The sequence below is a fragment of the Hyalella azteca genome, unplaced genomic scaffold, assembly GCF_000764305.2.
Source record: "Hyalella azteca isolate HAZT.00-mixed unplaced genomic scaffold, Hazt_2.0.2 contig9587, whole genome shotgun sequence".
NCBI lineage: Eukaryota > Metazoa > Arthropoda > Malacostraca > Amphipoda > Hyalellidae > Hyalella > Hyalella azteca.
The window spans coordinates 95,714-108,594 of NW_025939655.1; the positions used below are offsets into that span (position 1 = coordinate 95,714).

At 40.3% G+C, this 12,881-nt stretch overlaps 1 protein-coding gene across 1 annotated transcript; it reads right to left on the bottom strand.

The window, feature by feature from the left end:
• Positions 1-592: 592 nt before the first annotated feature.
• On the bottom strand, positions 593-12,033 carry LOC108677371 (protein white). Its single transcript, XM_018165576.2, has 10 exons — positions 11,858-12,033; positions 11,256-11,448; positions 9,847-9,950; positions 8,373-8,917; positions 7,297-7,480; positions 6,115-6,270; positions 4,160-4,291; positions 3,649-3,877; positions 2,886-2,991; positions 593-1,172 (listed from the first exon to the last, which is right to left on the bottom strand). The coding sequence occupies exons 1-10, from the start codon at positions 11,873-11,875 to the stop codon at positions 905-907; spliced, it is 1,935 nt and encodes a 644-aa protein (XP_018021065.1). The 5' UTR covers positions 11,876-12,033; the 3' UTR covers positions 593-904.
• Between the last annotated feature and the right edge of the window lie 848 nt (positions 12,034-12,881).

Here is a 12,881-nt window from a genome sequence, read left to right on the forward strand (position 1 = left end):
CCATTTTGACACTTTTTACAAAATAGCGTTTCATAAAAATTGAATAACTCTATAGGCGTCTAATTAACATCATACATTCCTCATTAGTTGTACCTTTAAACAATACAAAGAACCACCTAGTATCAATTAAAACTTCGTCAAAAATTTAGTTAAAAAAAATGGGGGGGGCGCTGCCCCATGTTACCCTACTATTTCTATTTCAGAGACGGCTTAACTGACAATCGTGCAATTTTAACATTATTTTGGCCGTTTCAAAGTAAATGAGATTTTTAGGTTTGGGAAAATTTCAAATTTTAATTCAAAAAGTTATTAACACTATTTTTATTTCACTTACTGCTGAACCGACACTCGTGAAATTTTAGCAGCATTTTTGCCGTTGCAAAGTGATTGTATTTCTGGGTTTCGGGAAATTTCAAAATTAAATTTAAATTTTTAATATATTTTATTAAAATATATTAAAAATATATTTGTTTATATTTATATTTATATTTCTAAATCGGCTGTACTAACACTCGTAGAAATGTAACAACACTTTTGTCGTTTTAAAATGTATTAATTTCTATGTTTGGGAGAACTAATAATTTTAATTGAAAACGCTGTAAAACTATATTTCAAAAACAAGGCAGGAATGTAAATACATGTAACAGGAAAGAAAAACCTGTGACACGAAAGTAGGTACATGTGGCAGGAAAATCTAGCTGGAAAGTAAGTAGATGTCAAAGGAAAGTACTTGGATGTGAGAGAAAGTAAGTACACGTAGCACTGGACAGTAAGATGTGGTTGGAAAGTATACCTATAGCTTTAACGTAAGAACATTTGATAGGAATTTTGCTCCATGTCATCGGCAGAAAGTAAGCACATGTGGCAGGAAAGTAAATGCACTTTGCCGTGATTTTTATCGCTTTTATCGTCGAAAAGTTTTCGACAGGAGGCCTAGGAAGGCCAGAGTCCTGTATAGGATCAGTAACAGACAAAGGCAACACACGTCCACGCCGATGCTGCCATCCTGGTAATTCAGGAATCGCAGCACCGCCTCGCCGTTCGGGAATCTCGTACGATTCCCAGAAGCAGGAATTGATTCCACCGACCGCCACTGATTGATTAAGAGCGCTTCATTCCCGTAGCTGAACCAAGAGGCGTACCGCACCCACGCCAGCCAATCAGGCGTCGAGCTGCCGAGGGAACAAAAGATAAAAGAGCGCACCGCACCCGCGCCAGCCAATCAGGCGTCGAGCTGTCAAGGGAACAAAAGATAAAAGAGCGCACCGCACCCACGCCAGCCAATCAGGCGTCGAGCTGTCAAGGAAACAAAAGATAAAAGAGCGCACCTCACCCACGCCTGCCAATCAGGCGTCGAGCTGCCAAGGGAACAAAAGATAAAAGAGCGCATCTCACCCACGCCTGCCAATCAGGCGTCGAGCTGCCGGTGTAATGAAATACAATAAACACAACAATTAATAATGTAATAGATTACACAGCATCCATACCCCGACACTTATCATTACGTTTTGTATTTTATTTTTATTAGAATTATATACATATAATTCGAATATAGAAATATTATATTATAATAAATTATTATATAAATCGGCATCAACTAATATATAATATAGAGGATTATTCAAATTATGGACCCAATCTAATAATTTTGTATATATTTAAATGTAATTTCAAAATGAATCATGTATGTATTAATGGAAATAGGAATATTTGAAGATTTTTTACATATTTATAAATATTCAATATATCCTCCTGATGCTGCACGGCGAACATCTAAACGGTAGCCACTCTCGTCGCACACGAGAAAGCATATCTTCTGTTACTGAGTGCACCGTAGCAGTGATAGAGTTCTTCAGATCAACCAGAGTTGCTGGTAGAGACGGGACGTAAACAGAGTTGCTGGTAGAGACGGGACGTAAACAGAGTTGCTGGTCTGTCTCTTATACACATCTAGATGTGTATAAGAGACAGGTAAACAGAAAGTCTGTCAGCACGCAGAAAGTCTGTCAGCACGCAGAAAGTCTGTCATCTTCCATTAATAAATCTGCATTAATGAACATCAATCATTATATATCATAACATATTACATATTCAATCAATATATGTCATTAATATATAACATTACATGTATCATTATAAAATATCATGGCATACATCATTAATATGTATCATTAATAAATATCATCTTACGTTGATGACGCCGAAGACGTTCTGGAAGGTCATGTTGGTGAGGAGCAGAAAGATGGCGCCGTTGATGTTAGTGACGCTGTCCTGTGATGGTGTTTGTTGGAAGTAGATGATACCCAGCAGCACGGCTATCAGCTGCACAATGATAGTGATATCAGGGTAGATGATACCCAGCAGCACGGCTATCAGCTGTACAATGAATTGCTGGTAGAGGCGGGACGTAAACAGAGTTGCTGGTAGAGGCGGGACGTAAACAGAGTTGCTGGTAGAGGCGGGACGTAAACAGAGTCGCTGGTAGAGGCGGGACGTAAACAGAGTTGCTGGTAGAGGCGGGACGTAAACAGAGTTGCTGGTAGAGGCGGGACGTAAACAGAGTTGCTGGTAGAGGCGGGACATAAACAGCTTCCTTAACGTAACCCCATAAGAAAAAGTCACGTGAGATCAGGTGATCTCGATGGCAAGAAGTGTAGAGGCTGGTTGGTGCAAAACTCTAGCGGCCGTTTCTGCGACTACCGCCGCCGCCGCCGCCGCCCGATTCCGCGTTTTCATAGTTTAAAAAAAATGGAAAATTTCTCTTTTTATTGGTGTATAAATTATTCATTTTGAATTAATACTTAAATAAATATAAATTTATTAAATTGGGTCCATCATGTAGAATAGCCTTGTATATTATATACTTTAATTGCTTCAGCACTCACCCGTTGTTGAGGAAGAAGCCACCGAAAAGCATGAGGGGAATGACGAGGGGAACCGCCAGGGCCAGCGCCATGTTGAGGTTGCGTGACACGCACGAGATCATGTAACCTGCGTGACAGGCGCATTTCTCACCACAATGAACAGTATTGTCATCAATAATATTTAATAAACACTGAAAGAAATGTGAGGCTTTGTTCAAATAGCGATTTACTATTAGCCCTAGTGTGGGTCATCCTGACCCAGTTTAGCCCAGCAAAAGGGCTCAATTGCTACGTCTGCTTTCTTGCTCGCACTGTGGGTAAGACAACGTGTCATTATTTGAAGGATATAGCTCATTAAGTTTCCTGAGTGTAGGCTTTGAGAGCGCAGAGCTTTGGAATGGCGAATAATACATTAAAATTATAGTCGTACTGTCACCGCTGGCCACCCATCGGCCACCAATGAACCTCCAATAAACCACCTATATCTCGAAACCCGGAAAGAAACAGCCCATGCCAGCCAGATAATATACTGGTTAAGTTTAGAGAACCAAAATTGGACCAGTGCAGTGAGTTGTGAGTTCGACACCAGCAGCTAACTGTGGAAAGTTTTGGTTTAAATCGCGAAGGTGGCCGGGCGGTAGTGGATATTGGAGCAGTGAGTTGAGTTTTCAAGACCTGCAGCAAACTGTGAAAATTCTGCAATTATCAGAATCGGCGACAGTTCTGACGAACTGACTCCTTGCGGTATGATGTATTAATGTTGTCAACACGTATTATCGCTTACCGAACGATGTTGAGATGTTGGCAACCAGCACGACGATGGCGGCACATGTGAAGAAGTTGACGATGTTGCCCCCGAAGCCGACCATGTAGTAGGCGATGATGGAGAACATGAAGGGCAAGGCGATGTAGAAGGGAAGTTCGGCCAGAGTCTTGGCCAGGAAATAAACATCCGTGCGATACATTCCGTTGAGATGTTCACGCAGGAACACCGGTACTTGCACGCAGAAAGTCTGTCAGCACGCAGAAAGTCTGTCAGCACGCAGAAAGTCCGTCAGCACGCAGAAAGTCTGTCAGCACGCAGAAAGTCTGTCAGCACGCAGAAAGTCTGTCAGCACGCAGAAAGTCTGTCAGCTTCCATTAATAAATCTGCATTAATGAACATCAATCATTATATATCATAACATATTACATATTCAATCAATATATGTCATTAATATATAACATTACATGTATCATTATAAAATATCATGGCATACATCATTAATATGTATCATTAATAAATATCATCTTACGTTGATGACGCCGAAGACGTTCTGGAAGGTCATGTTGGTGAGGAGCAGAAAGATGGCGCCGTTGATGTTAGTGACGCTGTCCTGTGATGGTGTTTGTTGGAAGTAGATGATACCCAGCAGCACGGCTATCAGCTACGCAATGATAGTGATATCAGGGTAGATGATACCCAGCAGCACGGCTATCAGCTGTACAATGATAGTGATATCAGGGTAGATGATACCAGCAGCACGGCTATCAGCTACGCAATGATAGTGATATCAGGGTAGATGATACCCAGCAGCACGGCTGCTGTACAACTATAGTCATATCAGTGTAATTAATGAAGATATCAGTGCCATAATTACGATAAAATCAGTGGCCTTAATGACGATGATATACCAATGATGACGATGATATTCGTGTCTCCAATTATAAAATATCAACCAATATTAACTGTTACTGAAGACTGTCGCTGATATTCGTGGACTTTGAATACACGATTTTTCGTCGTTCACTCTTATTAAAATCGTTTTATGTAAAGCAAACAATATGGAATGATATAAACGGTATCGTAAAATGTATATTGCACTTAAATTACGCCTATTAAGTAACATAATTTATTGCGAACACAGGACACGACGATAAAACACTTTACTCAAGATATTAACTAATTCGACTATGGGTGCATTGTGCATTTCATGCACGCCCCAGGCGATAAGGATACATATAAAGTATATTCGCTACGAAATAATTCAATAAGAACAACAATGAAGCGCCCTCAATAAATTTCTATTCAGTATGTATTGAAATTGAACACAAAAATACGGTGAGCAGAAATTTTCTAGTCCCGGCAAATCTCGACCATCAATCCCAGTGAGACGGATAAATCCATCATTTTCGTCCGCCACGTCTGCCACCTGAGCCTATCATCCGATGATCATTTCCTACATATCATTTCAGCCAAAGTCCGTTCGATTTAGACTACAGAAAACTTTATATGATTTTCAATGGTAATTTTATGTTTAAAAGTTCCAAATTTTATTTTCATTAAACAAATACATTTTTATCTAGTTTCTGTGGCACAGTCACAGCACGGGTGAGATTTTGGCGAAAGTGACGAATTAAATGAGATAGGTAGGTAAATAGCAGTTTTAACGGGCACGCGATAACGTAAGTTTGTTTAAGTTTCTCCTAAATATTTGAAGACCTTAATCAATAATGTATCATTATCTTAACAAAAAATACATTTAATATATAATTAGTTACTCACGATCAATATTGAGTAGTTATCTCAACCCACATTATACCCTCCAAATTTAGGCACGATGATAAGAGTAGCAGACACACAATTTAGATAAATGTCTTTTTCAATGAGGTTTCTTTACCTTAAAAAGTACGTTTATAATTATGATGAGTCGCTAGCTAAATTTATAATTAACTTTCAATATTTATATATGTTTTTTTAGCCACAAAACACACCTTTAATTCCAGAGAAATTTACACAAGAATTTCATTAGTTATGTGTTTTATCTTAACCCGCAGTGCTCTCTAAACACGTTGACTCCGAAGTGGTACATACGCGTACCACAAAATGTATTTCTCCCGGACGTAGTATTACATAATTCAGGTTGCCTAAAATCGACCAAATCCGAGAACTAAAAAGGCCGAAAAAGGCCGATAACTCAATATATACTAGTTTATTTGTAGGTTCCGCTATAAAAATTCCATTTATTTTCTTTTTGCAGTATTTAAAATTGAATTAGGAAGTACCCCTATCATAAATTTTAGTCGGCCAACGCAATTGAGAATAACTAAATCACGGAATTTGTCAGGAAAAATGACTGTCTGGCAACCCTGTTTAAAACAGTAAAAAAAAGTGAAATAATAGTACAAAATGAAGCTATCGGAGTCAAAGTGGTTATTATGGTGCCCCTTTTCATATCTCACAATATAATAAAATTAGTTATTTACTTACGAAGACTTGGAAGAAGCGGACTTTGATGAGCGTGGGTTCCCTGGTGACCTCAAGCCATGACCTCCACATGACCCACCTAAACTGGGTCAACCAGCGCGCCCTGTAGGGGGAGCGCCTCACCCGCGCCTCCTCCAGGGGTGAGTACGGGAACCCAGACTGGGGGACATGAAGGTGGGGAGGGTTCTTGTTGCGTTAGGACAAGTTGGGTGGTGGGTGAGAGAGAGCAGCGGTTGGCCACAAATTCAACTATTAAACTAGTCATATAACCAACGCTTTGCATACATATGCACAGCAAAACGTGGCTTCAGAGTTGATAATTTCAATTTAATTTGATTTTTTATTTAATAATAATCGCAAGCAATACCAGTTCCGCGCGTCTTAGGCCGGGTTCACACCATACCGCCGGGCACATACCGTGGCCGGCTTATGCCAGCCACGGTCCAGTCCAATACACTTCATTGCATTTTTATAGATGCCATCACACATTGCAAGGGCTGATGTGAATGCTTATTTAGAAATGCATTAAAAGATATTGGACTGGACCATGACCGGCATATGCACGACACGTACCCAGCTGCATGGTGAGAACCCGGTCTTTAAAGCCATAGGCACCGCGCGTAAGCCCGCAGCAACAGCACCAGCCAATATAGTCTTCATGGGTTACAATCCCAACATTGCCTTACCTCTGCACTTACCTCGCCTCTCCTCTTTGCGGCAGCCAATGATCGGCCCCAGTCCCCCCCCCCTCTTGCACCCTGCTCCCCACCTTGCAGCAGCCAATGAGGTTAGGTTAGGTCCGGGAAGGTTTGTTTGGGTGGAGAGTCGGGGTAAGTGTGGAGGTATTGGCACACTGGACTGCAGGCTCCGTGAGAACTATTCCTGCTGAGGCAGTGGCTGCGGACATACGGCGCCTATGGTCATAAGCGCTTAACTTCATAGGCTTGTGTGCCTAGTAGCATGTGTGCGCGCGGAAAGGAATAAGAAAGTAACGAAGGTTTTGGCAAATGCTGGCCTCTAACATGTATCCTCTCCTTGTCACGTACCCAGGAATTGACAAGGAAGTCAAGATCGTCAAGACGGAGGACGCTCTGGGTTTGACCATCACTGATAATGGCGCTGTCGCGCCTTTATCACCGCAGGCCCTCACCTCGTCAGCGGCCATGTTGTCCTCGATGGCCTCACCTCGTCAGCGACCATGTTGTCCTCAATGGCCTGGGCCACCATCTGTCCATCATGGGAAGAAGCGAACTCGTCGCACAGCGTGGCAATGGCCGCACGACAGGCTTCGTCCTTCCCGGGTTGGATGGCCAGAGTTGAGATGAAGAAGTCAGCGGGGTTGTAGTTGGGGGGACAGGGCAACCCCACCCTGGGGGGTGATAGTAAGGCATCATTACTGCAATGATGATGATGAAAGGGATACTATACCAATGTATACCATTTTACTAATACTGATAAAACAATAATGATGCAGTAGTAATGCATCACATTGTACTGATACTAATGATATAATTCCTATGTACATCATTATACTAAAACTGATGATAAAATTCAGATACAATGTAATATATAATAAAATAATTATACTAATGAAGTAGTTGTAATACATGATAAGCTGATTGGCCACTCACATCTGATGGTCACACTCACACCACTCCTCATGGCCACACTCACACCACTTCTGATGGCCACACTCACACCACTTCTGATGGTCACACTCACACCTGTCCTCATGNCACTCACACCATTTCTGATGGCCACTCACACCACTGATGGCCACTCACACCATTTCTGATGGCCACTCACACCACTGATGGCCACTCACACCATTTCTGATGGCCACTCACACCACTGATGGCCACTCACACCATTTCTGATGGCCACTCACACCACTGATGGCCACTCACACCATTTCTGATGGCCACTCACACCACTGATGGCCACTCACACCATTTCTGATGGCCACTCACACCACTGAGGGTCACTCACACCTGATAACCACTCACAACTGCTAAACTGATGTCCACTCACTAGTGATAAGCTGATGGCCACTCATCTGATGGCCACTCATCTGATGGCCACTCATCTGATGGCCACTCATCTGATGGCCACTCATCTGATGGCCACTCACATCTGACGGCCACTCACATCTGATGGCCACTCATCTGATGGCTACTCACACCACTCATGATGGCCACTCACACCACTCATGATGGCCACTCATTCCACCACTGATGGTCACTCATCTGATGGCCACTCACCGGCTGAAGAAGAGATAAGCAGCATCAGCATCCCCCAGGAACGCGACGCGTCCTTCAGCCATGAGCAGGACGCGGTCAAACATGGCGTACACCTCAGAGCTGGGCTGATGAATGGTAGCAATGATGGTCTTGCCACGCTCTGCCATCATCTTCATCACACCCACCACAGCCTGGGCCATGAATGAGTCCAACCCACTGGTGGGTTCATCACAAAACATCAATGGTGGGTTCGTGAGTACCTCACAAGCGAATGCTAACCTCTTCATTTCCCCTCCTGAGATTCCTTTAATCCTGCCAGGAACTCCTATTTTTGTGAAGGCACATTTTGTGAGTCCGAGCTCCATGATAACCTCTTCTACCCTCATTACCCTCTGTTCGAGGGTAATGTCGCGGTCCATGCGCAACATGGCTTGGAATATAAGCTGTTCTCGTACAGTTAGTAGGCCTATGAAGAGGTCGTCTTGTTGCACGTAGGCCGATAGGCTCGTCAGGCTGTCGGGGTGTACAGGGCGACCGTTGACGTGCAGGTCGCCTGTCACGCGCACCTAAAGGGGCAATACGCATCAATGTATTAATTCATTTTAAAGAGTATTAATAGAATATTAACCTAACATTAATAATCTTTTTTATTGGGCATCAATATACACTATTGATGCTCACCATACACCATTGACATGCTGGTCGCGCGCACCTAAATGCGAAAAAGGCATAAATTTTATTAATAGGTTTTGATGCATATCAATAGAGTATTAATATATTAGTATAAATAAAATATTGGGCATAGAGTTTATTTATGCGTATTAATGTAGTAGCAGTACACTATAAAGTATTAAGAGCATACATACACAGCAATAAGATATTTCAACATACTCACCATTATTATGCAAGCTGAACGAAGCAAATGTCTAATTTATAACAATTGTAATGTAACTAATTAATCTGATGTAACAAATTACCTAATACAATGTAAATAATTAACTAATCTAATGCAACTATATATAATCAACTTATCAGATGTAACTATTTAACTAATCTAATATAACTAATTAACTCATCTAATGTAACAAATTAACGAATCTAATGAAACGAACTAATCTAATGTAACGAATTACCTAATCTAATGTAATATTTAAATATTTGCGAGCATTATTGACGAAAATACTATTGCTTTATTAGAGCAAAATGGCTTTTTACCTTGTCGTTATTACGGTGCGTTAGGACGCCATTACCTTGTCGTTATTACGGTGCGTTAGGACGCCATTACCTTGTCGTTATTACGGTGCGTTAGGACGTCATTACCTTGTCGTTATTACGGTGCGTTAGGACGTCATTACCTTGTCGTTATTACGGTGCGTTAGGACGTCATTACCCTGTCGTTATTACGGTGCGTTAGGACGCCATTACCTTGTCGTTATTACGGTGCGTTAGGACGTCATTACCTTGTCGTTATTACGGTGCGTTAGGACGTCATTACCTTGTCGTTATTACGGTGCGTTAGGACGTTCAATAACGTTGTTTTTCCAGCACCTGACGCACCCATCACGGCCAGCAGTTCGCCAGGGCGACACACGCCGTTTACTGCAATAAAAAATATTATAAACATTAATTTTATCGATAAACAGAAAATTAAGTTTAGCAACTGCCTTTTAAAAAATTTTGGACATTATTCATGTATTTGGTTGAATATGCATTATATTATTCCAATGATACAAAAAAATTAATACAAGCAATTTTTTATTCAAGCAATTTTTTAATACAAGCAATTTTAACAAGCAATAATACAAAGCAATTTTTTTCGGTTTGATCAAAGTAAGTTCAGCAATTATCATCGGAAAACTTTAAACCTTTTTAATGCAAAGTTTGTATAAGCTTGATATTTAGTTGTGTAAAATTTCAAGGATTCAATGCAATAAAATATGTTAATATTTTAACACATGCAACATATCCGATAAAAGAATTTGTTCTCCAGCATTAAGTCGATGTGAAACTTTAAGATGGAGCCGTTTAATAATATTATTATTCATGTTTTTATTCAATAAGTTACGTTATATTTGTCGCTGGTAGATCGAAAAACTGGTTTCCAAAGGACATTTTTAATGTGTCAACAACGTTTCGAATGTCTCTTCATCAAATAATAAAACGCACTGAATTAGATTTTGATTAACAGGCACACAATACTCGTCAATACAAGCTTGTCCCATTGAATAATTTGTCCTCATTAATATTGGGACAACTTTACCAATAAATAATCAATAATAGAAAAGGAGCATACGCTTAATTAATTAAGAGTCCAGCACTATCAACCTCAGGCCAAAATATGTATATAATAAACATTATAAATACGAACTTTGTGAAAATGAATTACGACATGAATATTTGTAGCCCTTTACATGGTGTGCAGAATGAATATTGTTATCGAATAACAATATACCATTGCGTTCTTGTGAAGAATTCAAATTCCGAAAATAATGATAGTTCTCTCCTAAAACTTCGTTGAAAGAAATCAGGCAAATATCAAATTCGGCAGCAAATGTCGAATCAAACTTCAACCTTAATGAACTTTAATAACCACGACCTAACGGCCCCGTTGAGTCGACGAACTAAGCAGCACGTAAGAATCATTTAATTATCCGGCATTAAACCTGACTTGCTTCAGACTTCAGCCATCCAGGTTGGAAAAAAACGGCACCAACGACCAAGTCTTCGGAGGACTTTCATCGTCACTGAGGCTTACGATGTTTCATTAAAATAATTATACAAAAAAGGAGATTAGAGCACCAAGCTCGAGAATTCTGTCACGCAGAGAAATACGTGAGACTTTGTACAAATAGCGATGTACTTTTGGCGCTTATGTAGGTTACCAGTGACATACCAGTGACGTACCATTATTCAGAATACGTCGCTCCTGCGGTTTCTCGCTGCTCCTGCATGCGAGTTTAGTGAGCCTGACGGACGTCTTCTCCTTCCTGGTGACGTAGACGTTGACGTCGCGCCACGAGTACGTCAGCTGCCCGTCGCCGTCGCCCCCGCTGCTGCTGCTGCCCTCGCACGGGCTGCTCGAGCGCCCGTTAGCGGCCTGCGAGCAAAAATGTGCAATTTGTGCAGAATTTACGAATTGTGCAGAATTCACGAATTTTGGAGTCATACGAAGTATGTGGGAAAATTTACTGGTTGCGTGGAAAAATGTACGAATTGTAGAAAATTTTCGGATTGTAAAAAATTTACGAATTGTAGAAAATGCACAAATTGTAAAAAATGCATGAATTGTGGGGGAAAATGTGCGAATTTTGAACGGAGATGCAAGAATTTTGCAGAATTAGAAAATTGTGCAAAGTTAATGGATTCTGCAGAAATTATGGATTTTGAAGAATGCGTGAACCGTGCGGAATTCAAGACTAAATGCCTGTGCAACCCGCGACAATCAAAATTTGACATCTGGAATTAAAATACTGGAATAAAGATATTAAAAAATTCACCACACTCACCTCAGTCTGACCGTTCATGGCTCGTCGAGTTGGGTGAAAATATCGAATTTCGATGAAAATAATGAATTTCGGTCCCGAAGTTACGAGCTAGCAGGTCCAATTGAAATATCGAAGCACAATTGAATTAAAGATCAAAGGAACTTATTATGGAATTAGATGAATTATTCAAGGATTTATGGGCCTATATTGGAAAAAAATGTTACAAGAATAAAAAGATAAAATGTTGCAAGAATAATGGGATAAAACGTTGCAAGAATAATGTGATAAAAGGTTACAGGAATAATGGGATGAAATGTTACAAGAAGAGTTACACAGGCGCAAATTAACGATAAAACTGTGCCCTTAAGAGCTGAATGCTTCAATTGAGGAATGAAATTTAACAATAATAGGTTCACACGCACTAACGAGCGGTTAAAATGGTTCGTTCAAGAAATTATAAGATTAATTAATTTATTTAATGTATAAGCCACCTTAAAAATCCTGACGAGGAAGGATTTATTGCCATCTATGCCGAGAGAAATGTGAAAGGCTTTGTCTAAACAAAGATCATTTACACCCCTGGGTCACACTGACCCAGTTATGCATGTATCAGGGCTACTTCCTCTCTCGGCTTGTGCTGAGGGTAAGAAAGTGGGTCGCTATTTGAACAATACGACATTAATTTTCTGAGTGCAGAAACCTGGTAAATAGAGAGAGTTACGGTCACTAGATGAAAATTGCAGCACTGCAATTCAAGCTAAACTAGAACCTATTTATATTACAACACTTCTCTTTAACTTCATATATTGTTTCTTTGTTTGTTTGTTTGTTTGTTTGCTGGTCTCCTACAAATCTTTCAATTTATATTTAACACACTTCTACCTATCCAACCACTCTGAAATTTGCACACTTGCGTAAAGTCGATGACAATGCTTGAACTAATTGACAGGATAAATAATTTAAATTATTTTTTCTCTATTTTATTTTTACTATTGAGAAAAAATTGGAGAAAAAATAATTTTTTTATATATATGAAAATAAAATT

What these genes read in the sequence shown, in the direction of transcription:
- LOC108677371 (XM_018165576.2), bottom strand. An exon ending in ACGTCTTCGGCGTCATCAAC is followed by an intron (nt 3,878 to 4,159) that starts GTAAGATGATAT and finishes GCGTGCTGACAG; the next exon opens with ACTTTCTGCGTGCAAGTACC. An exon ending in GGCTTCTTCCTCAACAACGG is followed by an intron (nt 1,173 to 2,885) that starts GTGAGTGCTGAA and finishes TTCCCTCGGCAG; the next exon opens with CTCGACGCCTGATTGGCTGG.